Consider the following 23,934-nt stretch of genomic DNA (forward strand, 5'->3'; position numbering starts at 1 on the left):
TTCTGATGTTCAGTGGTCTGACAACAAGAAAGTGCCAAAAGTGCAGAGTCGATTCAAGGCACAGAAAAAGCTCAAAATGATATTTGCTTTTCAAGCATTCCATCCCCAGAAACTAGTGTATTGCATTAAGTAGCCAAATGTTTTGGATAACATGCATCCAATAGCTTAAAAGATCCGCTTCACTTCTACCTGCAAAACTAACAATGTAAAAGTGAGGTCAGGGGCATCAGCTGATCATCATTTTCATGTACAAGGCACAAATTCGATCTCTTATAATCTTGGCCTGACAGCTAAATTTTAATGTTCCTAGTAGAATCAAGAAAAAAAAATGTATTCCTCCTTGCAATATTCTTTACAGGAATTTTCTCTGCTGTAATTGCACAGGGCTATATATCTCAAAAGTAGGACGCAGATGGCGATGCGACAAATTTCATTCCTTGAAGGACTATGCAACATTAAATCTGTAATCAAGGATTAGCACTCATGATGATCTATTCATTAAATATGTATAAAAATAAGTTTAATTGATGTCATATTGACAAATGAAATGGGGCAGAGGCAAGTAGCAATGTGTTGGTATCCAGTCATGCCAATAGACGTATCAGAAAATACAGAGCAGCAAGAACATGATCAGGGCTCTAAACTTGCAGAGCTGTTTTTAGATTAGTTTCTTGGATTTTACAGCAAGCAGGCATCGAGGCAATGAGATATAGAGCCTAAAGTTTAAGCCCTACTCGGTTAGAACCAAAAGAGATAGAATGAATCAATGAATCTTCTAATTCAAATGGTTTTGTTTGACAATTTTTAAGACGGTGTTTTTTGTTTTTTAGTTATGAACTTATGATGTGATGTAAAAGTAAAAGTACTTTTGAGTGTTTTGTATTTTGAGTCAATTGTTAGTATATATATATTTTGCAAAAAAGCAAAAAATTACCCTAAAATACGAATCTTTTTCATTGCATTGAGAACTGCGAGTTCTATGTTAACTAACTATATAAGCCAAAAGTCAATAAACAACATAGTCGCTTGGGCACCAAGTCCCTCTCATTCTACTTAACCCTAACAGACTTAAGATCCTTTTTTATTAATAAAAATGACATACTTTTAAGAAAAGCACACTAAACTTAGCCAATTACAAGAAAATAAAACAGTAGAAGTAAAATCCAATAAGCTGATCAAAATGTAGAATAAAGAAAAGTCCTAAAATAATACCAACTAAATTTTGATAAAAACCTAAAAGAAGCTTTAATTCGAAACTAGCTCTAGCAAATCAACCCATTGATCTCTCCCCTTCCTCCCCATTTAAGTTTCTTTTCCATTTTAATTGCATGACCAAATGACATAGCATTACTCAAAACTAGGGTATCCATCAGATAGAAAATGAGCTTCATGTGCCCTCGGCCACGGGTGCCATGGCACCTTTGTCTTTGTGTTTATTGGATTTTCCACTTCACATTAAAATTACATAAAGCTGACATGTAATAATCAAACAAGATAATTATTCAAGTAAAAACTTTGTTAAAGCTCTACGATTTGTGGAAAAAAAAAAAAAAATTGGTATTCAAAGAAATACAAGCCGTTTGTTTCACTTGAAGCATTGCAACAAATAAGATCAAGTAGAAAGAGAGAAAAACAGCTTACTCAGAATATTTACGACAGCAATCAAGCAATCTATTCACATTGACATTATCTTCGTTAAGCTCATTTGCCATGTTAGTCACTTCAGCAAAGTCGTTTGAAGTAGTCCATTGGGTTAAAATACAGATCATCCTTCTAAGCTGTCACAAAGGTTAAGGGAAACATAATATTGAAAGACAAGGCAATTTCAGTAAGTATAAGCCAAGGCAGTTGATAGAAGAAACCATATGAGCCTAACCAAGGTACTGAAAGTTCCTAGATCCAAATATGTCATTGTCCCTGCAAGGATACGGCTGTACTTATAGCATTTGATTTTGTGCGATAAGTGGTCAAGCCCTCCTTATGCCCTTTGCTGGAGTCATCTAGTTGGTGGTCGAGAAGATCATCTTCAATCAGATCAGACTTGCTTACAAGGCAATTTCAGTAAATATTTTCTACCTTTTCAATAAGCTGTAAATTTAAGGTATTTTCCACAATCCATAAAATCTGGCATAGAATATGTTCAGACTGCAATGCTTCAGCCCATGTAATACATTCACCACTTTGAAAACCCAAAGTTAACAACCTGTATCAGGAAATATATAGACATAAGAAAAGCATACAGCATCTGTTTGAGTCTGTCTCAAAACTACTAATGTTAGCGACACAAAACTATAAATGACACCACTGATGCAACATGCAAGAAGAGACTCAGACAGTGCCGCTTTGCTATTACAAAATAATGAGTATTCTACTTTAATAGATAAAAAGAAATATGTGTACTCTTTCAAAAAGAGGGAAAAAGTGAGAACTGTCATTTCATTATGTATGGTTATTGTTCGCAAATGGACAGAAAGCAGAAACAAAGGTTGATTTGAAAGTTTCTTGCCAGAAGAAACAAAGAATACCAAGAAAAATAAAATTAAGAGCACAATAATCCTGGATATGCATAATGAGACTTATGCATGTAGGCTACAAGTTACTACTTAATATGTTAGAAAGAAGGAAACACTGGCAGCAAGTATAATAATAAAACCAAAATCTGAAAAGTCCTCTCAAATGATTGACAATAGGAATTATGAGCGCAAACCTATGTATTACTGACAAGCTTCACATAGACATTGAGCGTTGTCTAGAAATAATTGTTCTACAATTATCTCAGCCAATCCATTTATAGAGACTATACGTTTCAACGGAACTTCATGGCAGGCAAGGTTTCCAATAATTCCGAGGCTAATCTCCTGGAGCAAGAAAATCAATCAGATCCACAGGAAACAAGTCTCTAAAACCTCCAAGTTAACAGTTTTTCCATTTACAGAAAACAAGTTAAGAGAGAAGGAATGAACATAAGTTCATCAGGCAAAAATAATTTTGCAACAAAGTTGAAATGTGGTTTACCTTAACACACACAGATTGGGAAACTAAAAGGTTTGCTAAAAGTACTTCAAGTACGAGGTTTTGTACTTGCACAAATGTGCTACTTAGATTGTAGTACGAAAGATTTCATAATCAGATCTCTAGCAATAACAAGACAAATCATAGTTCAAAACCTTGTTCAAGGAAAATTAATAATTTTTGGGGTGCTTGCAAAAGAGAAGGGTGGTTGGAGGTGGAAACCTAAAACAATATGATTAATCATATCTTGTAATAAAGTGGTAATGACCGCTATCTTCATCTCATGATCACAGGCATACTCAAGACTTTAGAGGGGATACGAGGATCGGAGCTAGATTTTACTTCCGACTGGATAGTTCTTTAATCAACTTTTTATTTGAGTTACAATAGCCTCATTATATCCAAAAGCCAGAATTAAGGTTGATATGACTTGACATGCAATCAGAATCAAAACAGGTGAAAAGCAGCATCAAGATTAATTGTCAATTGAAGGGAAAACTTGAGTACCATGAGTTCTGCATTAGTATTACTTGCAGAAAGATCCCATAAAATGCAACCATACTCTTCCCAAGCCTCTTCTCCTGATGACGTACTAGGCTGATCAGATCTACGACATGACTCTTCATCTTCTCCTTCTTGTCGAGCATGTTGATCATAATCCCCAACAATCTTCATGCTCTCAGAGTTATTATTTGAAAAGTTCAGAACTTCATCTCCAGAGAGAGAAGCTGAACATTCTTTCACATGACCAGTATTTTGTCTTGATTCATGTCAACACGTGCATCAATGCCAAGAGAATCGTGGTTATTACTTGCACCAGTTGGTAGAAGTTTCCGTATCAGAGAGATTATATGACTAGGATCAACTGTAGTTGAGATGTCAAACAACTGCACAACAGAAAGAGGAAAAAAAAAATCATGGTTTCAACACTAGACATTGTTGACCAGGTATACGTTATGTTAAAGCTCTTAAAATGTATTTACATATTACATACATGTACGTATTTATGCATATATGGGCTGGGGCCGGTGTGGACATGTATTATCAACGCTCTATCATTTGCTTTAATCAGAGTACGGAAGAAAACTATGGTTATTACCACAATCAAGAGTTCCCAATTTCAGATTTCAGCCAAGTTCAGTGTATATGAGAAAATTTATTCAAGCATATGAGCTTTAATCACAATGTACTTCACATGTATTGTGCCAAAAGTCAGCCAAATCATATTTGAATAAGAACCAGCATATATCTGAGCTGCAAATGGATTTAACAATGAATATGTTTGACAAACAACTGGTACCCACATCATCGAATGCCCTATTTAACCTGTTTATAAATCAATTAGACCTCAAATACAACCAAAAAGAAAGGGCCAATAACATTGTGAGATTTTCCTAGAATTGGCAAAATTTTCGCTGAACCATCAAACAGAATCGTCACTATCAAATAGCGTGACAAATGAATCACTAAAACCCTATTTACATACACTTAAGCTCCTAAGAGAGAGGGAAGAGAAAAGAGAAGAGCTAAACGGAAAACAGGAACAAAAAAGAAACCAAGTGATATCACTGCCGTTGATTGCTAGCTCATCAGGCGGAGCAGAAGGGTGATGTGCCGGTGCATCAAGTTGTACTTCCCCTTCTTCTTCTTCTTCTTCTTCTTCTTCTTCTACAAGGTCTGGTTCTAAGTCGAGCGCCATATCCCTTAACCGTGCGGACTACCTACCAGCTTAGCGGAGCTCTGCCTCTACTTTCTCAAATTTCCTGGCTTTCACTACTAACATCGAGCTTTTATACATATAGTACATTTATCATAAGATTAGTCATAATTTTCTTGACACAGATGTTCTTAAGTTTGAATTTTGATGTGAAAACGAGTATCAAATCTATATTTAAATGGTTAAATTTATTATTTGAAAATAAAAATTGGAATGGAAGTATGGAACAGCTCCGCTCGTCAAGACCACATGTTCATCTAACACTTAATTTTCATTGGTATGCACACAAGTAGCTTAAAGGAAAGAGAAACTATTGGAATGGAAGCACGGGGGTACATCTCGCCAGGCCCAAAAGACAGCCAGCCCAAACACCACGTCAAAAGGATTAGCAAGCTCACCAAAACTCAACATTGGGTGTGTTTGTTAAAACCTTTGTCCCTTGACATTATAGTTGATGTGAATTGTTGTAAAAAAAAAGTAAAAATATTTAAAAATGTTTGATATAAAAAATTAAAAAGATTTGTTTTGTATTGATTTTTTTTAAAAAAATAATAATAAAAGTAAATGATATAATATAAAAAGTTAATTTTTTTTTTTTTTTTTTTTACATGAAGTAAATAGTGTTTAGAGGAGGAAAATGAGTTTAACAAATGGGGTATGCATGAAGCACACATCCAGAATGGAAACGTCATATCCAGCAACCATCCTCTATATAATGCAATATATGCAACCACTTTGAAAATACGATTCACTTAATAAAAGTGGATCAAAATCACCCACACAGTTTAATGTCAAATTAATAGCTGTCAGGCGACAATTGCCTTTTGAAGGCACACGACATAAATGATACCTCGTCTATATAGTAGGAAGTTAGACCATGTATTCTATTATCCTATAATCTTCATCTCTCTCTCATTTTCATCAGATATGCTATTATCTCCTAATCTTTATTTATCTCTCTCATTTGCACCCTGTGCGTATCGACTTAAGCTTCAAATGTGTTGTCGTCACTCTACTCTCTGACATTTGATTGTCTTATAGGAATTTCGGCTTAAGGCCTAGGTGTGGATGATCACTGGTTGATTTTCTGCATCAACAAAAATAAAAATAGAAATATTATAAATAAATCCAAATGTTTTGGGAGGAGTAGTCCCACGGCGACAAGTATAGGTTTTAATGTAAGTTCACAAACAAGTAGAATTTTGTTCATAAAAATATTAGAATATAAAATTAAATTATCCAAATTATTTAAAAAATTAGGTTAATTTTAAAAATAATTCAAGAGAGATTGCCAACAGACAACAGTTTTGTTTTTTACATATTGGACAATTCTTTCGATTTAGTCTATGTATTTGTTGTAACTTTTTAATTAACCTGTGATAAACACATAATGCATGTTTTAATATAACTACATGCTAAACAAGACATATGACAATTTTATAAACCAAATTAATTGGAAGAATTTTTGAAAAAACATTTATGTCCATTTGCAACTAGTAGTCACATTTAGGTCAATGTCGATTTTAGTTTATAAGTTATTGGGTTTATGAAACAAAAACATATCTATACCGTCTGAAAGTGTACGTTTAGGGCATCAAACGTTTTCAGTAAAATAATTTCAGTATTTTTTTGGTGTATGACTGCACTTGTAAAATTTGGTCAACAATAATTAAAAAAGAAGGAAAAGGAAAAGAGTAATAATGGAACAAAAATCCAAAAAAGGAGTTGGCTTCTCAACAGCAAATCCAATCGAAAGAAACAACAACAAAGTGACTCGAGTCGACAAATCCAATTGAAAGACCTTTAGGTTTTAATGAGGGTAAAATTGGAAGAGAAGGCATTAATATCTCACGTGAGACGCACGTGGGATGAATTCCATCTATTTAGATGGAAATTATTAATGGAGGGTTTAAATTGAAATTTTTTGAAACATTATGGGGTATATTGCTAATTTTTAAACTTTTTGGTTCAAATTGAAAAGCTCCTGAAACTTCAGGGGGTGAAGTGATTTTTCCCTAGTATTTTTCATACATATAATTCCTACTCTCTAGGAGTCTTAGGTACATGTCTCATTCTATTTGTGTATGTATATATATGGTGAGTTTGTAAATTAGATTTAGACGTGAAGACGAGGACTTGAGGTCTGTTCGGAACCATGAAGCACTTGGAGGAGCTCGGCCACACCGCCAACAGTGGCCTCGACATTGCCGTCAGGCTCTTGGATGGGTATTATTTTGGGCTGCCAATCGAAGTCGATTGAGGGGCCTTTTTAAGAGTGTTTTCTCAAAAGAGCATTTTAGTAAGTTCAAGTCAAAAGAAATTACATGGACGGAACATTATGTATTTTCCATCCAAACTGACAGGGCTATTTTGACACATTTTGGTATTTTGTTAGACTACTTTAGTGCTTTTTGAACATTAGGGGACCAACTTGTAAACGATTATCAGTTTGGAATGCCTTTTTATATTTTTCCCTTTTCTTAAAATTAAAAACACAAACAATTGTCCATATATGGATGACATAAAATCTTGGCACGTAATTAATGCATCTAAGATTCTAAATTATAATTTGCCCAAACTTATGCTAAGAGCAATTTGATCAAGGATTTTAATCGCCTCATAGGGGCCACGTGGTTATAACCGTCGGATGAAATAAATGAACATCATCTAGTTTCTGGAGAGTCAGAGACATTGTTGGGGACCTTTTCAAGCCTTGTAGACACTATTAACATTTCAATCGTTCTTAAGGGATAGCTCAATCGGCTGTGAATCACGCCTCATAAAGCGGATGTCATTAGTTCGAATCCCCCTCCCTCTTCTGTTGTGTGAACATGTCAAAAAAACATTTTGGTCAATTTTTCAAATAATTTTTTTTTTTTAGTTATACTTTAAAAAAAAAGAAAAAAAAAAAAGCAAATAAGGAAAATGATATTGGGATTAAAACACTGAAAAAGGGGTGGGCTGCCTAACAATATACCCAAAAAAAAATTAAAACTACAAGAACTACAAGCAAACAGTAAGAAACGGTCTCTCAATCCTCTTTCGACTGACCAAGGCTATGGCTCTCAAGTTCTGTAGTGGAGGTACTATTATTTGTTCTCCCAAAATGCACTAGCCTATATTTTAAAATATTTTTCATTCATGCTTTCACCAATTTGGATAAGAATTTATGACTTTGTCAATGGTCATATGTACTATGTTTGACGGATTAAGATGCCCTACAATTTCTTTGAAATTTTAAATCCTTAAATTACTAATTAATTTAGGTCATTTATTTACATCGAAGCATGTGAAAAATGTTTTTAGTTGTAAAAAAATTTCGAATAAAAAATTGTCTTTTGGTTTTGTGAATAAGTGTTTGTAAAGGTGAAGAAGAAGCCGTTTGGGAGGTAAATTCTTTCTACATGTCTCAATAACATGCAACTTTTTTAATGTGTCATTTTTAAAGCGTTTTGATGTAAAGAAACGGCATGAATTCTGTAATTTAAGGAGGGAGAAATGGGAGAGGAAAATTGGAATTAATGACATCCGCTTTATGAGGTATGGACCATATGGTTTCCAGCCGATTGAACTGCTTCTTGGAGATAACTACTAGATTTATTAAAACCATATATATAATCAAATCAAATGCAAAATTTCACTACAGCTACCAACTAATATTATTGATCGTTATTTGAATATATATGATATATAGTTTGGGCAATGTATGGTAATTTTTCATTCGGTAAATAAAATTTTACAACGACAACACCCACGACCCGTTATGCTATGCCTGACACAGAAACACGACATTAATTTGCCGATGCTACAATGAAGAGCTACCAACAAAGTTGTGTTATATATAATAAATATTAGTCTTTCATAACTTCAACTTTTCTAATTCCACCCATCTAGGATCTTAATATTCCATTCGGCAATGCCGTCCATAGACGGTCCATTTGCTACACTTGTTTGACTTATAAATAGAAACAACTACAAACTTCTATCAACAAAGAGATCAATCAATCTGAGTAATTAAAGAGAGCTTCTTGATTGCAATGGCCTTCACCCAATTCTTCGTCCTTGCCATCTTAGCAATTCTTGTCCCTTCCATTTTGGGCTCGGAGTTCACGGTTGGTGATGACAAGGGTTGGACCAACGACTTTGATTAGCAAAATTGGGCTAAAGGAAAGGAGTTTCATGTCGGGGACAAACTTGGTAAGTTACCTCTACAAAGTACAAACTTCATCTCTTAACTCACCAACTTTATATGGGCGGTGTTTAAGCAGATTTGCAGACGATTGGGCCGGCGACAGAACTCCTCCTGCAAAACAAGGGAGAGGTCGTTAGTTTTGTAGGAGGAGTTCTATAGCTTGCCTGACCGTTTGCAAATCTGTTTCAACAGGTGGCACGTTGTGATATTCTTCTCAAAACTGCTTACATAAATATTGTTTGTAGTCTAGAAAAAAAAATTATATATATATATATATATTAATTTGATTGTTGACCGAAGAAATCAAATTCTTGGTGCAGTTTTTAAGTACCCAGCGGGAGCGCACACTGTTATTAAAGTTAATGGCACTGGCTTCCAACAATGTGCAATACCGGCACCGGCCGGCAATGAGACCCTAACTAGTGGAAACGATGTGATTACCCTAGAAACCGCAGGAAATAAATGGTATATTTGTGGTGTTGCCCAGCATTGTGAGGTTGGAAACCAGAAACTTACCATAACAGTGTCTGAAAGCAATTCGTCAACCGCATTTGCACCCAGGTGGATGATGGCCATTTTTGGCATCCTTATGATGGTGATGGTTTAGTATTGGAATGCTTTGGAAAAATATCTCTAGCTCTATTGTTTTGTAGGGTTTTGAATTCACAGTTTGCATTGTAATGCTACGTTCTATATAATAATAAGACATATTTACTAATGCCAGATGTTTTGTGCATGCATGCAAAATTACTACACAGCCAACAAATGGGGCTTAAGGGCTTAGGCAATTTACTATTAGGAAAAATTACAGTTTACCCCCTTAAAGTTGATAGCGTTTTTCAATTCGAACACTAAAGTTTCAATTTTTGCAATCCACACCTCCTCAAAGTTTCAAATTTTTGCAATTTGACCAATTGTATCCAAAACTTTCTATATTACCCATAATTTTTATTTTTTTAATTTTTTATAAAAAAATTTTAAAAAAATTCGGGTGGCTGGCCATTTTTGTACCCCAAATTTTTTTTTTTCATAAAAAATAACAAAATAAAAATAAAAATCAAGGGCAATATGGAAATTTTGGGAAAATATTGGTCGAATTGAAAAAAAAATTGAAACTTTGTGGGGTTGGATTGCAAAAATTGAAACTTTGATGTTCGAATTGAAAAACGTTGTCAACTTTAGGGGGGTAAACTATAATTTTCCCTTACTATTATAAAGGGAAAAAAAAAATTTCTTTCAAATTGGGTTAGAAGAATTTCCTTCAATCTAATCTATAAAAGTGATATGTGCCCATTTTTTCAATAAGATATGAAATGCACGAGTTTTTGATAAAATTTATTCCAACTTTGTCCCTGCTATTAAAAAAACTATTTTGGAGGAATTTTTTTTTAACCTAATCCATAAAAATGACATGTATTCTTTTTTCCAATAAGATGTAAAATATACATGAATTTTTAATAAATAAGTTGAAAAAAATTCCTCTTAACTCAGTTTATTAGTATAAAAGTGTACAAACAGGGCAATTATTAACTGCTAACCAATAAATAACCGCCCCAATAACTAAAAATAATCGCAATTGGATAACACATGCGCGGATGAGTGTCGTGTATATCTAAACTAGCATAAAAGAAACTAGACTACAGAGCTCGATCGATCCTAAACGACCCCACCGCCCTCATCACTCTGTTCACGTGTCATGGTTTGACCGTCGATCTTCCAGACCCCCCTCCTCACGGGAAACCGAGATGACCGGCACACCGGGCATGTCACGTGCGACGACAGCCACATGTCAATGCAGACGGGGTGAAACACGTGCTTGCAAAAGGGTATCAACTTCACGGCGTCTTTCTCTTCGAACTCGAGGAGACAAATCGCGCAGTCGTCGGTCTGGTACTCCTCAGCGTCCCCACAGTAAGAGTGCACCGGCAGAGCCCGAATCGTCAACGGGTCCAGTCCTTTGCGGAGGTTGGACCTGGTTGGAAGATCCGACGGCGGAGAAGACGTAGTTCTTTCCGAGCCACGTCTAGGTGAGTCGGCGTCGGAGTCTGTGTCAGCGTTATAACGCTGGCGAATACGCTTGCGGATGTAGATGCAGATGAAGACGCAGCCCACCAAGAGAAGCACAATGAGGACGTTGATCAATACGGCGATCAGTACGTCAACCACCGATCGCTTGTAGAAATCAGCCCACGTCAAGCTTTGTCCGGACGGTAGTGGTGATGGAGTTGTTGCAGTGGGTTGGAGAGGAGGGAGCGCCTGCGTCAGCAGCTTGCGGTTGTGGGTTTTCATTCCTATCACCTATCTATTGGGTTTTCTAAAGGAAGAAAAATGTGTGAGGGTGAGGGTTTATATATATATATATTATCGTAACAGCAATCAATGGTTTAAAATATAAATTTTAAATCATTCATCTATTTGATAATAAAAATGTAGATTGATATATACTTTTCGGTATTCCAATCATTTTTTTCTTATATTATCTACTCAGTGAATTATCTAGAATTTACGTGTGAATATCTATTACCTAAGCTTCTTTTATTTGGATGGGAATATATCTTTGATGACCAAGAAAGATAGCGATTCCCATCACAACACTACAACGTACAGTTATGGTTGTCATCCAAATAGTATTATTTTTGGTACATATAATTAATTATGAGAAATGTTAGGAGTGAATAAAAGTTACAATTATCCTTTCTGTAATCATGAAGAGGTTTATAGAGAGCTAGTAGACTTTGAAGACTGTCGAGGGAGGGAACTTTTCCTTGCTGTAGTTTTGAGTTTGTTTTCCTGGAGAACTAGTTGTTTTTATTCTATGATATTGGAATCTCAATTCAAAAATAATAATAATAATAATTACAATTATCTCAATATTTAAAGTAATTTTTTTCAATAATTTTTTTTTTTTTTTTTTAAAAAAAACGTTTGGCTATCCTTGTAGCAAAAAATGCTTCACATCCGGCTCAACAAAATGGTTAAAAAAATTTTGAGCCATTACAATGCTTAGCAAATTTTCTGAGCACGGTAGCTCAACAAATCCTTAGCTATATTAATAAAAAAACAATATTATTCTCTTTCTTCTTTAGGAATAGGAAAAATAGATTAAAAAAAATAATAATAATATTTTATATGAAAAAGTGAAAATTGATAGCTAAAATTTTGAGCGAGATGGAGGTGTTGTAAAAAAGTGGGTAGCTAAAAAAAGAAAAAGAAAAAATATAGCTAAGTTAAGCCGGACGTGAGTGTTCTAATAATATTGCTTGTTATTTGAATATTATATATATATATATGTGTGTGTGTGTGTGTGTGTGTGTGTGTGTGTGTTATGCCTGATACACGACATTTGCCAATGCTAAGTACATATTTTTCATTTTAATCTGATTGTTGACCGAAGAAATAAACTTCTTAGTGCAGTTTTTAAGTACCCATTGGGAGCGCACACTGTTATTAAAGTTAATGGCACTGGCTTCCAACAATGTGCGACACCGGCACCGACTGGCAATGAGACTCTGACTAGTTGAAACGATGTAATTACTCTTGCAACCTCAGGAAATAAATGGTACATATGTGGCGTTGCCAAGGATTGTAAAGTTGAAAACCAGAAACTTACCATAACAGTGTCTGAAAACAATTCGTCAACAACATTTGCACCCAGGTGGATGATGGCCATTTTTGGCATCCTTATGATGGTGATGGTTTAGTATATATTGGAATGCTTTGGAAAAATATCTCTCTATGGTTTTGTAGGGTTTTGAATTCACAGTTTGCATTGTATTGGATTTAGAGCTATTGGTTCGTAATGCTACCTTCTATATAATAAGACATTTACTAATACTAGATGTTTTGGGCATGCATGCAAAATTACCATTCATCTGCTTGAAAATTTTAGAAACTTGGTTGGAATACATTACCAATTTTTAAACATGGGAGGCAAAATGAAAAACGAGGTGAAACATTGAAGAAGTAAAATGTATTTTTCCCAAGATGAAAACTGCAAATATAAACAGAATGTTTCCTTGTATCAGTAAATTAATCATACACTCTGAACTTGGAACCAATGACCACCCCCTCCACCTTATTCTTTGAAATGAAAAGGTGTCAATTTGAGGTAGAGCTATCTCATTGGCTAAAATGAAATTGTTACCTTTTAAATTAAGAACCATCCCCAAAACTCTCCAATGAAGGAGAAGCCGCCAATCATAAAGAGAAAAAAAAAAAAATCTAAAATCTTCAGTCATCTACAAAACTGTACCGAGCCTGCTCCTGTGTGCTTAACAAAATGTTTTTAGTGGCCCAACCCAGTCCCAACAGTTGTTCATTCAACACACTCAAATCCCTTTGAGCACATTGCTTGCTATCCTCCATCACTTGAAACCATTCATTAAAAACAGAATTGAATGAATCATTACCCCCAACAATGTTCTTCTCCCACCAACTCCTCCTCACAAGGAGGGCCTTTCGGATGTAGCACGCCTACACAACATAGATATATCGCGCGAAACTTAAGAATATTAAGACTTTTAAGAGTATGAGAAATGGAAATTAGCCACAGACAAGGTTTCCATCCATCCAGCAATAGAAAATATATTGGTAAGCTGAAAATATTCTAGTTACCTGCAACAAACCCATGATAATATCTGCCGTCCTGGCGCCTTCCCGTATAGAAAGAAGTATACCTTGCTAGAATTTCATAAGTCAAGAGAGCAAAAGAAAAAGGAAAATGTGAGGAAAAAATCTTCATGGGTAAGGTGCTAAATGATTAACTGTGTGACAGCCTAGTTTTACAAGTTCCCTAATATACTCACTTGCTTAGTTCTTTTCACGCCTTTGTGGAAGATCTCCATGCATACAAAGTAATAATCGTCACCACTTGTATGTTGCATTGCCATCATCGACAACTTGGGCATCTGAGCCTTGAGATTTATACACCCTATTCTGATGGGCCATAACTCTTGGCCTGATTCAAACCTCACTAATTAGGAGAAAGTTTCACCATCCATGCACACAATTTTTTTTTTTTTTTGATAAGTTCCAAACACACTAAATTCCATGGAAACTTATAGAAAACCTTATAACACAGCTATGAGAAGCAGTGTTGACACCTCACCTTTGCTCCACAGGAAATCAACTCCCTCCTCTTTACTTACTTCTGCAGGTGAAGGGACGTATCCTGACTCGATCCACGTATTTAGTATAATCTCAAGTCTATCCTGAACACAAAAGAAACAAAAAATAACAAAGAAAAGTAGTTATGGTGCACATTTATTGCAAATTTTGTGAAAGCAATATTGTTCATGGAAAGGTTGTAGCATTTCTCCATCTTTCTCCTACTACTTGAGCCCACACGCCCGAACACGTTTTACAATTGGTCAGGGAAAGGAGATTAGTTTTTTTAGGCTTTGTAGCTAAATCTAATTGAAACCCAAGAACAATGACTGAAAAAAAACCTTTCAACCCAAAACCAGGGTTATAGCAAATACATGTGTCTTATGGGTAAGCAAAAAGGCTAGCCAAGGGGAAAAAAACAAAAGCAAAGGAATTTGAATTTGACAGGATAATTGGCTATGAAATCCTAGTTGGAAAAGTTAGCTAATAAGATTCCAGTTGTCTAAGACTGGCCACTGAGCAAACAAATCGCGATAATTAGCATGTGGGGGCCATGCAAATACAACAGGACAGACTTTGTGTTCCTCCAAAGTTTAAAAAATAAAAAATAAAAATCTAATGTAAGTCACCTGTCATTTCAAGCCCTTAAATAATCCATGAATTATAAAAATCAGGCATACTAACCCACCTTAGTTAGTGTCTGCAGATGGACGTGTTTAAGCCCCTGATATATTCCGAAAAGATCAACTGCTGAGAAAATAGGGTATATGATAAAAGGTAAACCTGCATACAATCTTCAATATTAAAGAAAAGTTAGGAAACCATGGAAGCACAACTTTCTATTATAAATATGATAAACATGCCAAGCACAGGTACAAATGATAGGAGACAGGTATCATGTATAGGTACAATATGTCCAACTAATTTTTCTCAAACATTAAGACAGCAATTACTACTACAAAGATTTATATTCAATGCATGAATGAAAACCTATGGTGGCGAACTCATGGAAGTCTGTAATCTTCCCAAAACCGATAACATACCTATGGGGCGCGAGGTTATGATATATTTTGACAAAAAGTATTAGCAGATAAATAGACCTCTCCGCAGATTCCAATATCATTTACTCTCTTGCCAGGAGATTTTAATATTATTTAACTGATAATAAGATTTAGAATTTACAAATACACTCAAATGACAAATGGAAAGATAGGTCATGCAGACTTTATTTAGTAAACTAAGAGATTCATCTCAGACCTAAAGTAGATTATGAGAAAGCCAGGGGAAAAAACCTTTGATTGTTCTTCAGCAGCATATTCAGAAGTGCAGCAAGCAATAGGCCAAGGTTATCAAAGCACACTGTTTGGATCTGAAACCAACTCCAAAAGTCCAGATATATTCCATGTTACCAAAAGAAAATAAAAGTTACACAGCGCAAAAAATTACAACAGACCTGTGCCTTTGCAGAAACTTCACCAAGGTTATCGGCTATAGCAAAGCTTCGATGAACAGTTGTCTGCTTAAACAGAGTGACAACATTAAAACTCCAGTTGGAGAGGTTGAAATATTCATTAACAAACAAACGTTTTCCAAATCCAAACCAGTCATCTCTAAATTTGTTGTGAAGGAGGTAAATTAGGTAATTGATTCACACCAACAACCGAGCAAATAAAATCCAAAAGAAATGAGGTATTACAAAATACTTATTAGGTCGGACAGAAAGCAAAGACCCATCCAAGTTTGTCTTATTTCTTGTTTGATACAATCAAGCTGTAAACATGCCATATGTCCAAGTATACATGGGATTTATGATGTGGCAGAGTAAAGCTTGAAACCATGATTGATGATGAAGGTAACACTCATCAGCAATGACAACTTGCGCACCAATAATAATCTATAGGTTCCTAGAGACGAACACTGCTTACAGTGGTGCTAAAAGCTCTTCCTATCAATCAGTGGTTGTTAGATTTTTAATTTTGAGGCAAAGCTGTTTGTCCAAAAGGAAATAATGAAGCATTCACAGGTACATTTCAACTTCTGAAGTTGACAAAAAGAAATGATGAATAACCTAAACATGACCTGAAACTGCTGAAATTGAGTTATCTTCAGAGCTAGACTTTGGCCCACTTCTTTAATAGACTTATTACTTCAAAGAAAATAAAATGCGAGTTTCATTTATTTTTATTTTCTATATTTCCCCCTTTTCCTACTCCTGACACTAATTTGCTTCAACTTTTAATCAAGAGATTAGGTAAGAATGGAGCAATACTTTCCTTAAAAATCGCATACTTTTTAAAAGTAGGCATAAATTTTTTCAGGCCACATATTATTTATTTATTTATTTATTGATAGGTAATTTAACGCCACATCTTCCATCAAGCATTGAACTGTTCTTTGACTTCAAAATAGTTAAAAAAAAAAATCATAAAAAGACAAAAGGCAGTAGCAAATACAGAGAAATATCTTTGCATGACTAACAAAGAATTAAACCAAGGAATTTTAATAAAGAAAAAAGGGTACGAAATTATGACAGTATCTTTAGAGCTCCCACAAGTAACATTCATGTTATTCATTAGAAAATAATTTTGTTAAATAATAACTTATCTCAAAAGCTTAATTTGTTAAGAAAGAGTGAGTTTAATCATTTAACAAAGTAAACCCAACAACACGTTGAATGTTTAATTGAAATGTGAGGTAAATTACGGAGTTAGACAGATTCAAGAGTTGAACTCAAGACCATTGCTTTGCTATCATCTTAAGATTGGTGTTTGCACAAAAAAAGAGCCTTAAAATAATTTGTGACCCTCTCACTATTTTATCATATGTATTATAGAAAATACAATAATGACACAACAATACCCTTTCTAACAAATTCAAAAATATGACAATTCACATAAAGAGCTTGAGGTTTGAATCCTTACATTGGTGGCTAAGTAGGATGCCAGGCTTATTTGTTTGGCAATGTTAGCAACAGATGCAAGAAGCAAGAAGTACTGAGGAAATGCAGGAGTCAGCAACTCCACTCCAATGCTCAAACTGAACATAACAGATGTCGAGAACCTAACTCTCTACAAATAGGATAACGAAAAATTAATGGTTTGTCAAAGTTCTAGATTCACATTCAAAGGAATACAATCATATATCTCTCAACTTGCAGTTCAACAGTAATCAATGGTAGCACTCCACAACACTGTACTTTGAGACTTTTGGTTATTTTTGTTCAAATGCCAAAATGCAGTGCTGGTAAGTGCAAGAACTGCAAATAAAGATACTAAAATATATAAAACTAATAAATAAATAAAAAAGAGAACATGTTAACCAAATTCAAATGAAAATGGAAGCCATGCCTTCAAATTGGTATCAAAAGCAGATGCAAAGCCAGCAGTGTAGATGCACCTACTAAGCCGTCCAAGTCCATCTTTCAAGACCCAGTTAAGGGCTGCAGCAGATGGAAGCGAATGAGAGTACCCGATTCCTATAGCGCGGAACATTGCCTGATATCAAATCCATTCCCAAAATTGTAAGCAAGCATAAATACCAGATCTTTTTTTTGATTAAGTAATGTTGTATACACCAAAAAGTGTAGAGGGGCACAACCCTAGTACACATGACATATACAAGAGAACGCCTAAGAAGAAGTAAAAAGAAAAAGAAAATCGGGAAAGTTAATCACTAATGGAGCTAAATAAGCAACTTGTCCAAGTAAATAGGGAGAAGAAGAAGAAAAAAAAAGACTTAAACTCCTCCAAAGACCTCTCAAGATCCTCAAAACATCTCACATTTCTCTCCCTCCACAAACACCACAAAAGGCAAAGAGGGACCATCTTCATCTCAAAGGCTACCAAATCTTCGTCTCAAAGGAGGGTTGGGGAGAGAGCAGCAGTCTCAACAAAAGATCTTACGTCTGCTATTTTCTACATAATATTCTCAAACACAACAAACCTTATAAACACAATATGAGAATTGTCCTGACCAGAACTCTTCACTTTTTTCCTTTTTATTATTTAATTGAAAAAATTATAACTGAATGTATCATCAATCCTACCTGCAATTCTAACTTGAGCTCAAACTCATAAATAAAGAAGTTAGAACTACTTCTCTGCATGAAACATATTCTGCAATCACTTCAATACCATCATCACCAAAATCCGACAGAAAACAATCGCAATTGAGCTTAGGACACTCTATATGCACAACTACCCCAAAAAATGGCACTTTATACACAGATGACCTCGAAAGTTCAATAGGTTATATCAACCCAAAATTTAAAAATAAAAAAACTACCACGAAGAAATACACTTTTTACACAGAATTGGCTTTAAATTTCATTAAGTTATTCAAACCCAAAAATGTAATAATAAAAGAAATGGTAATGCTCAATTCTGTTACCTGAGTGGCAAGCACCTGGAGCGCAGAGCTAAAAACCCGGTGCAAAAACTTCCATTTCACGTAATACATGTAATTCCCATTAACTTGCTTTGGGATAAAGAAATCCCTGACAGCTGAACCAAGAATTTTAAATAATTTCCGAAACCCATCATCAAAATCGGACGAAAAAAACGACGCACGGCCGTCCACACGAACCAATTGCAAACAATTCCCATCCCAGAAGTACCTAGAAACCCTACCAGACCTACGAATCACCACGGGGAGGCGACCCTGGGAGGTGGGTCTGAGTCCGGGTCTGAATCCTTTATCGATGCCTTCCTCGGGTTCGTAGTCGAGCGAGGTTCTCAGGGAATCGGTGAAAGTTAGGGTTTTGAAACGGTTCTTGAGTTTATTGGGCGCCACTTTCCGGGTCGCGAAATGGGGTCCCGTAGATTTCCATCGAATCGGAAGGTGCTGGGAATTGGGTGCTGTGTACGAATTGGTTTGCATGAGAATTAAGGGCGTGAAATTCGGATTTGGAATTTGGGAAATTTTCCCGCCAAAATTCGGCCTTTTTTTTTTTTTTCTTTTTCTTTGGGATGGTTTTAGGGTTTAGGGTTTTAGAGCTTACCACCCACTTCGCGTACTACACGCCCTGCATACGATAGAGAGATAATCCAAGGAAATAAAGATGTCAAAAAAAAAAAAGAAAAAAAGAAAAGTAAAATTGAGTGGCTGATTTTATAATTATTTTAGCAGACGAAATCTAGAGCCACTGGACGTCTGGACCCCTAATATATGGCAGGCCTTCCGGAGTGTCACGATGAGCATTTCCGGTGGATTCCACCGACTTAAGTGCGCATTTTTTTTTTTTTTTTTTTATATTAATATAAACATATGGATAAGAGAAATATGGGCGTTTTTGTCATTTAAAAGAAGGAAAAAAAAAAAAAAAAAAAAACCTTTTCCATGGCCAATAAAATATGGATTCTCACCTCTTCTAGAAGAGAATCTACATTCCTTTGAATACATGAATTTTCTTCGCAATCAAACGAGATAATCTTTAAAGATTTTTATATTTCAGCAAGCGCCTATTAAGGGGTATGTTTAGAGAGACTTTTGCTTTTGATGTGTTGAAAACTCTTTTCAAATGTCAATAAATCAAATTGATTTTTATATGTGGCCCCATTATTAACACATTTTTAAAATAAACCACAAACACTTAAAAAAAAAAAAAAAAAAAAAAATTCAGTTGGCAGGGTGGCCATCCCCTAGTTGTGGTGGCGCCCACGATTTAGCAACCCCATGATGGTGGCTACTAGGGCTCTTCCACGATCCATGGAGGCTGCTAGGGCTGCCTCCACGAGTCTTCTTTTATGGACTCCACGTACAACACTTTTTTCAAATGTGGCTCCACGAAATCAATTCTCAATTTTCACTTTCTTGAAATATCTTTTCAAAACCCACAATCCAAAACACTTCTCAAAACTTTAACAAACCTGATTATTTCCCTAATATCCAAGCAGAAGTTTATCAAATTTGTCATATAATTCTTTAAAAGATACAATCATATTCTTTATAAATAAAACAAAATTAAAGTGTGGCTCCCAACTATTCCTAACAATAGAGCCATCCCTCTTATATGACTGTAATTTTACATGAAATGACATGATGACAAAACTTTGTAAATAATATAGGGAAAAATTTATTTTACCCCCTGAAGTTTTAGAGATTTTTTAATTTGAACCTCAAAGTTTAAAATTGGCAATGTACCCCCTAATATTTCAAAAATTTTCAATTTGAATATCCTGTTACTAATTTTTGTCAAATTGGACGAAAATCTATGAAATTGGGTAATTACCTTCAAGCTTTTTTATTTTTTTTTATTTTTTTAATGTCCGTCCAATTTAACGGAAATTAGTAACGGAAAGTTTAAATTGAAAATTTTTGAAACATTATGAGGTACATTACCAATTTTTAAACTTTTGAATTCAAATTGAAAAACCCCTGAAACTTCAAGGGGGTAAAGTGAATTTTTCCCAATAATAAACTTGCTTTTTTTCTAAAAGAAATTTATATTTTGTATATAAATAATAAACTTGCATTTTTCTAAAAGAAATTTATATTTTGCATACAAATTATAAACAAAGTTTAATTTTGTTTAAAGTGGTCAAGATTATGCGTTATGATACCATAAAGATCATTACATTCTCATTCCTCAATTGAAAAACAAAAAATGGAACTAATGCCTTCCATTTGTTCCATTTGATAAGGCTTTGTACAATTTATGTGCATACAACTCCATTTCTTATATTAATAAGGAGAAACTACATTTTACCCTCATGAACTACAACGCATTGGCACTTTCTCTCTATAAACTGCCAACTGTACTACTTTGTCTCCATGAACTACCATTTTGTGCCCAAAACCCCCTTCTGTCAGTCAAAGCCTTTAACTCAGACGATCAAAGTGACAATGCGTTTTAGTTCATGGGGGCAAAATGACAATGCATTGTAGTTCATGGGGACAAAGTGACGAGTTAACCGTATAAGTTAACGGCTTTGACTGACGGAATGAGGTTTGGGCACAAAATGGTAGTTTATGATGGAAAAGTAGTACAGTTGGCAGTTCATGTGGAGAAAGTGACAATGTGTTATAGTTCATGGGGGCAAAAAGTAGTTTCCCCTATTAATAATTAATTGCTCATGTGATAGTCAAATTTTCCAACAGTCTCACAAAATACATATATATGAAGCTGATTTATTCATAACCGTTAATGCAACTGCTATACAACCGAGATTTGGAATAACATGACAATAGATATCAGCCTTTGTATCAACAAGGGCTTCTAAAAAATAATAATCAACCACTTATTTTCACTACCACATCATCTCAGTCGTATAGTAGTTTACCAAATGGCATTTCTCGCTTACACTCTGGTAGCAGCTGAAAGGCCATAAATAGGGCATCTGTTCCATTAATAAAAAAAAAAATATATATTATATATTTTTAAAAAATTATAAAAAATTAAGGGGTGGCTGGCTACCCCGGACCAACCCAGTTCGGGCTGAGGGTGGCTTCGGCCACCCGGGCCTGGGGTGGCCGAATCCACCCCATGGCGCCTTGGGGGTGGCCACCCCCAAGGCCAGATCTTAAAAAATAAAAAATAAAAAAAAATAAAAAAAAATTGTTTGGCCATTGGGGGTGGTCCGGCCACCCCAAGGGCGAAACGATTTTTTTTTTTTAGTTTGGGTTTAGAGGGTGATTGGACCACCCCCAAGGGCCATGTGGTGGTCAACCACCCTTGGCCAGCCCTCAAGCCACCCCCAGCTAAAATGTGGTGGTCCGGCCACCTCCTATGGCCAAGATGGGGTGGCCAGCCATTCCTTCTTTTCTTTTTTTCTTTTTTAATTATTTTAATCTAAAATATTATTTTTTTGTAATGGAACATATGTTCTATTTGTGGCTTTAGGATTTTTAAGAAAAAATCTCAACCATAAACTAGATATTCTCCAGTCCATTAAGGACGGGAGAGGATCATATACCTGTAACATGCGGCATATCACAAACTAGCTAATAAAAGTCAACCATTTTCAAAAGACCGAAGCTTTCGGTCAGCATAAATTCTCGTTTTTATGTTTAGAGATTTTTTAAGGCCCCAATAATGTAAAATTATTATTTTTTTTACCATAATTTTACAGCTTTTTATGTACTAAAAGTTCTTTTAAGCTCTTTAACGTAATCTCAAACATACTTTTAAATTTTTATCACATTGGAGCCTTATAATTTTTTTCTTAGAAAAATTTGTATTATATAATTATTAATTGGGGGCTTTTTTTTTTTTTTTTTGAGAATATTAATTGGGGGCTTTAAGCAGCCGCCTAAGTTGCCTAGGGGTGAGTCCGCTTACAAAACAAATATTATGCTCAAAATACACAGCAACAATGATACATAATTATGTCGATCACATTTTTAGCAACAGAAGTGCTAAAAAAATAGAGATGTATCTTTTGACCCATGTCTACTAATAGCGTATTAATGGAATATACATGCTTTAGAGATTCTCGATCAAAATTTTATCTTAAATATTCATCCCATCAAAGAATAAGAATAAAACAAAATTAATTATGATTTTGATTTTAGAAAGGACAAAGTTTTCCTTTAGGTTAGAAGAATTTTCTTTAACTTAATCTATAAAAGTGACATGTGTTCATTGAACAAATAAAATGCACATATTTTTTTAATAGTAAAGATAAAGTTGGAATAAATTTTATTAAAAACTTATGTACATCTCACATATTATTAAAAAAATAGACACATATCACTTTTATAAAATAAGTTAAAGGAAATTTCTTCGACCCAAGGAAAACTTTGTCCTTGATCAAACACTTGTAATTATGTTTAATTTAAATCGCAAAAATATCTAGCGGCATATGGGAGGAATTTCTTACACACAAACATCTCCTAGGTGGCCTTCAAGGAATCCCAGGAATCACATATCAGCAACTTGTGGGGTCCCAGATTCGATTCTTGAACTTTCTTCAAAACAAAAACAAAAGGAAAAACAAAAAGGAACAAATAATTTGCGGTTAGAGGCGCGGGGAAGGCGAAGCAAAATGTGAGCCACAAATAACGGTCACCTAATTCGTTATTCATTAACCATAAGGAATTCGTTAATAATATATTATAAAAGGAAACTATTATTATTATTATAATAATATATTATCCAGAATAAATTATTCGCCACAGGGGTCGTTGCAGAGTCAGTGAACCAACCAACCTCCATGACCAGGCAATGGCTCTAACGCCTTCTTCTTCATCCCATACTCTCCTCCAATTTCCGCTCCCCACTCACTCCACAACCACTCACTGCTTCCTCTTCTCCGACCTCACCGTCAGCTCTAGCCTTTTCCGGTCGCCATGTACACCGTCGCTGCTTTCGTCTTGCCGGAGCAAGATCTCTGCGATTTCTCCGATCGTAGTATCCAGGGCGAAATGCTCTGCGAAATCTACGGCGGAGGAGGACCTGTTGTCGGAACCGGAAACCCTAGCTTCCGGTGGTGGCGACGACGACGACGATGCGAAGGTCCAGGACCAGAGCTCGGTGGCTGCCAGTAGACCTATTGGTTCGCCGAGAGTCGCGACTTCGCTGAGTGAATCTCTCTCCCTCGGGATTCGCGAGCCGGTTTACGAGGTCCTTGTTCTTCGCTATGTCTTCGTTGCATTTAATTTCTTATTATGAATGTTTCGATTTATCAACATCCAACGATGGTTTTTGGTTTTTCTCCACGTCTGAGCTTCTTTCATAATATTAATATGGCTTACCTCACAGTGGTTTTATATGATTTTCCTTATTCTTGTAAAAGTATTGGTGATCCTACGTCCGGGATTCAGTCTTGTACTTCATCCGTCATACTCTTGTTGTACAAATTACGTTTGAAAATTTCTTATTAAGAAATCTTTTAGTTTTAGAATTTATTTTCGTCGCCTAGCTATAATTTATGCTCACTTTATTTTGTTGACTTAACTGTATAAGTAG

General features: G+C 35.2%; 2 protein-coding genes, 1 long non-coding RNA gene and 1 pseudogene across 4 annotated transcripts; 1 reads left to right on the top strand and 3 right to left on the bottom strand.

The window, feature by feature from the left end:
• Positions 1 to 1,268: 1,268 nt before the first annotated feature.
• LOC132164375 (uncharacterized) lies at positions 1,269 to 3,081 on the bottom strand. 2 transcript variants are annotated; one of them, XR_009438374.1, is made up of 4 exons: positions 3,016 to 3,081; positions 2,708 to 2,858; positions 1,930 to 2,203; positions 1,269 to 1,778 (listed from the first exon to the last, which is right to left on the bottom strand). It is a non-coding gene; the product is annotated as an uncharacterized LOC132164375 (long non-coding RNA). The 2 variants fall into 2 exon arrangements; XR_009438375.1 differs by having other exon boundaries at positions 1,877 to 2,203.
• A 5,685-nt stretch (positions 3,082 to 8,766) lies between these two features.
• LOC132162831 (blue copper protein 1b-like) lies at positions 8,767 to 9,528 on the top strand (annotated as a pseudogene).
• A 1,049-nt stretch (positions 9,529 to 10,577) lies between these two features.
• Positions 10,578 to 11,239, bottom strand: LOC132162832 (RING-H2 finger protein ATL57-like). Its single transcript, XM_059573051.1, has one exon. The coding sequence runs from the start codon at positions 11,208 to 11,210 to the stop codon at positions 10,578 to 10,580; it is 633 nt and encodes a 210-aa protein (XP_059429034.1). The 5' UTR covers positions 11,211 to 11,239.
• Positions 11,240 to 12,881: 1,642 nt separating this feature from the next.
• Positions 12,882 to 19,053, bottom strand: LOC132163945 (protein root UVB sensitive 4). Its single transcript, XM_059574331.1, has 10 exons — positions 18,417 to 19,053; positions 17,375 to 17,521; positions 16,949 to 17,095; positions 15,481 to 15,543; positions 15,320 to 15,396; positions 14,716 to 14,821; positions 14,029 to 14,131; positions 13,727 to 13,878; positions 13,536 to 13,601; positions 12,882 to 13,394 (listed from the first exon to the last, which is right to left on the bottom strand). Exons 1-10 carry the CDS (start codon positions 18,903 to 18,905, stop codon positions 13,152 to 13,154), a joined length of 1,593 nt encoding a protein of 530 aa, XP_059430314.1. The 5' UTR covers positions 18,906 to 19,053; the 3' UTR covers positions 12,882 to 13,151.
• Positions 19,054 to 23,934: the final 4,881 nt, after the last annotated feature.

This window comes from Corylus avellana, chromosome ca10, assembly GCF_901000735.1.
Source record: "Corylus avellana chromosome ca10, CavTom2PMs-1.0".
NCBI lineage: Eukaryota > Viridiplantae > Streptophyta > Magnoliopsida > Fagales > Betulaceae > Corylus > Corylus avellana.

Coding starts and splice junctions, on each gene's coding strand:
- LOC132162832 (XM_059573051.1), bottom strand. CDS start 11,210: ATGAAAACCCACAACCGCAAGCTGCTGACGCAGGCGCTCCCTCCTCTC.
- LOC132163945 (XM_059574331.1), bottom strand. CDS start 18,905: ATGCAAACCAATTCGTACACAGCACCCAATTCCCAGCACCTTCCGATT. Junction 15,397..15,480: donor AAGTTTCTGCAAAGGCACAG/GTCTGTTGTAAT, acceptor AGTTGGTTTCAG/ATCCAAACAGTGTGCTTTGA. Junction 14,132..14,715: donor ATCTGCAGACACTAACTAAG/GTGGGTTAGTAT, acceptor TTTTGTGTTCAG/GATAGACTTGAGATTATACT.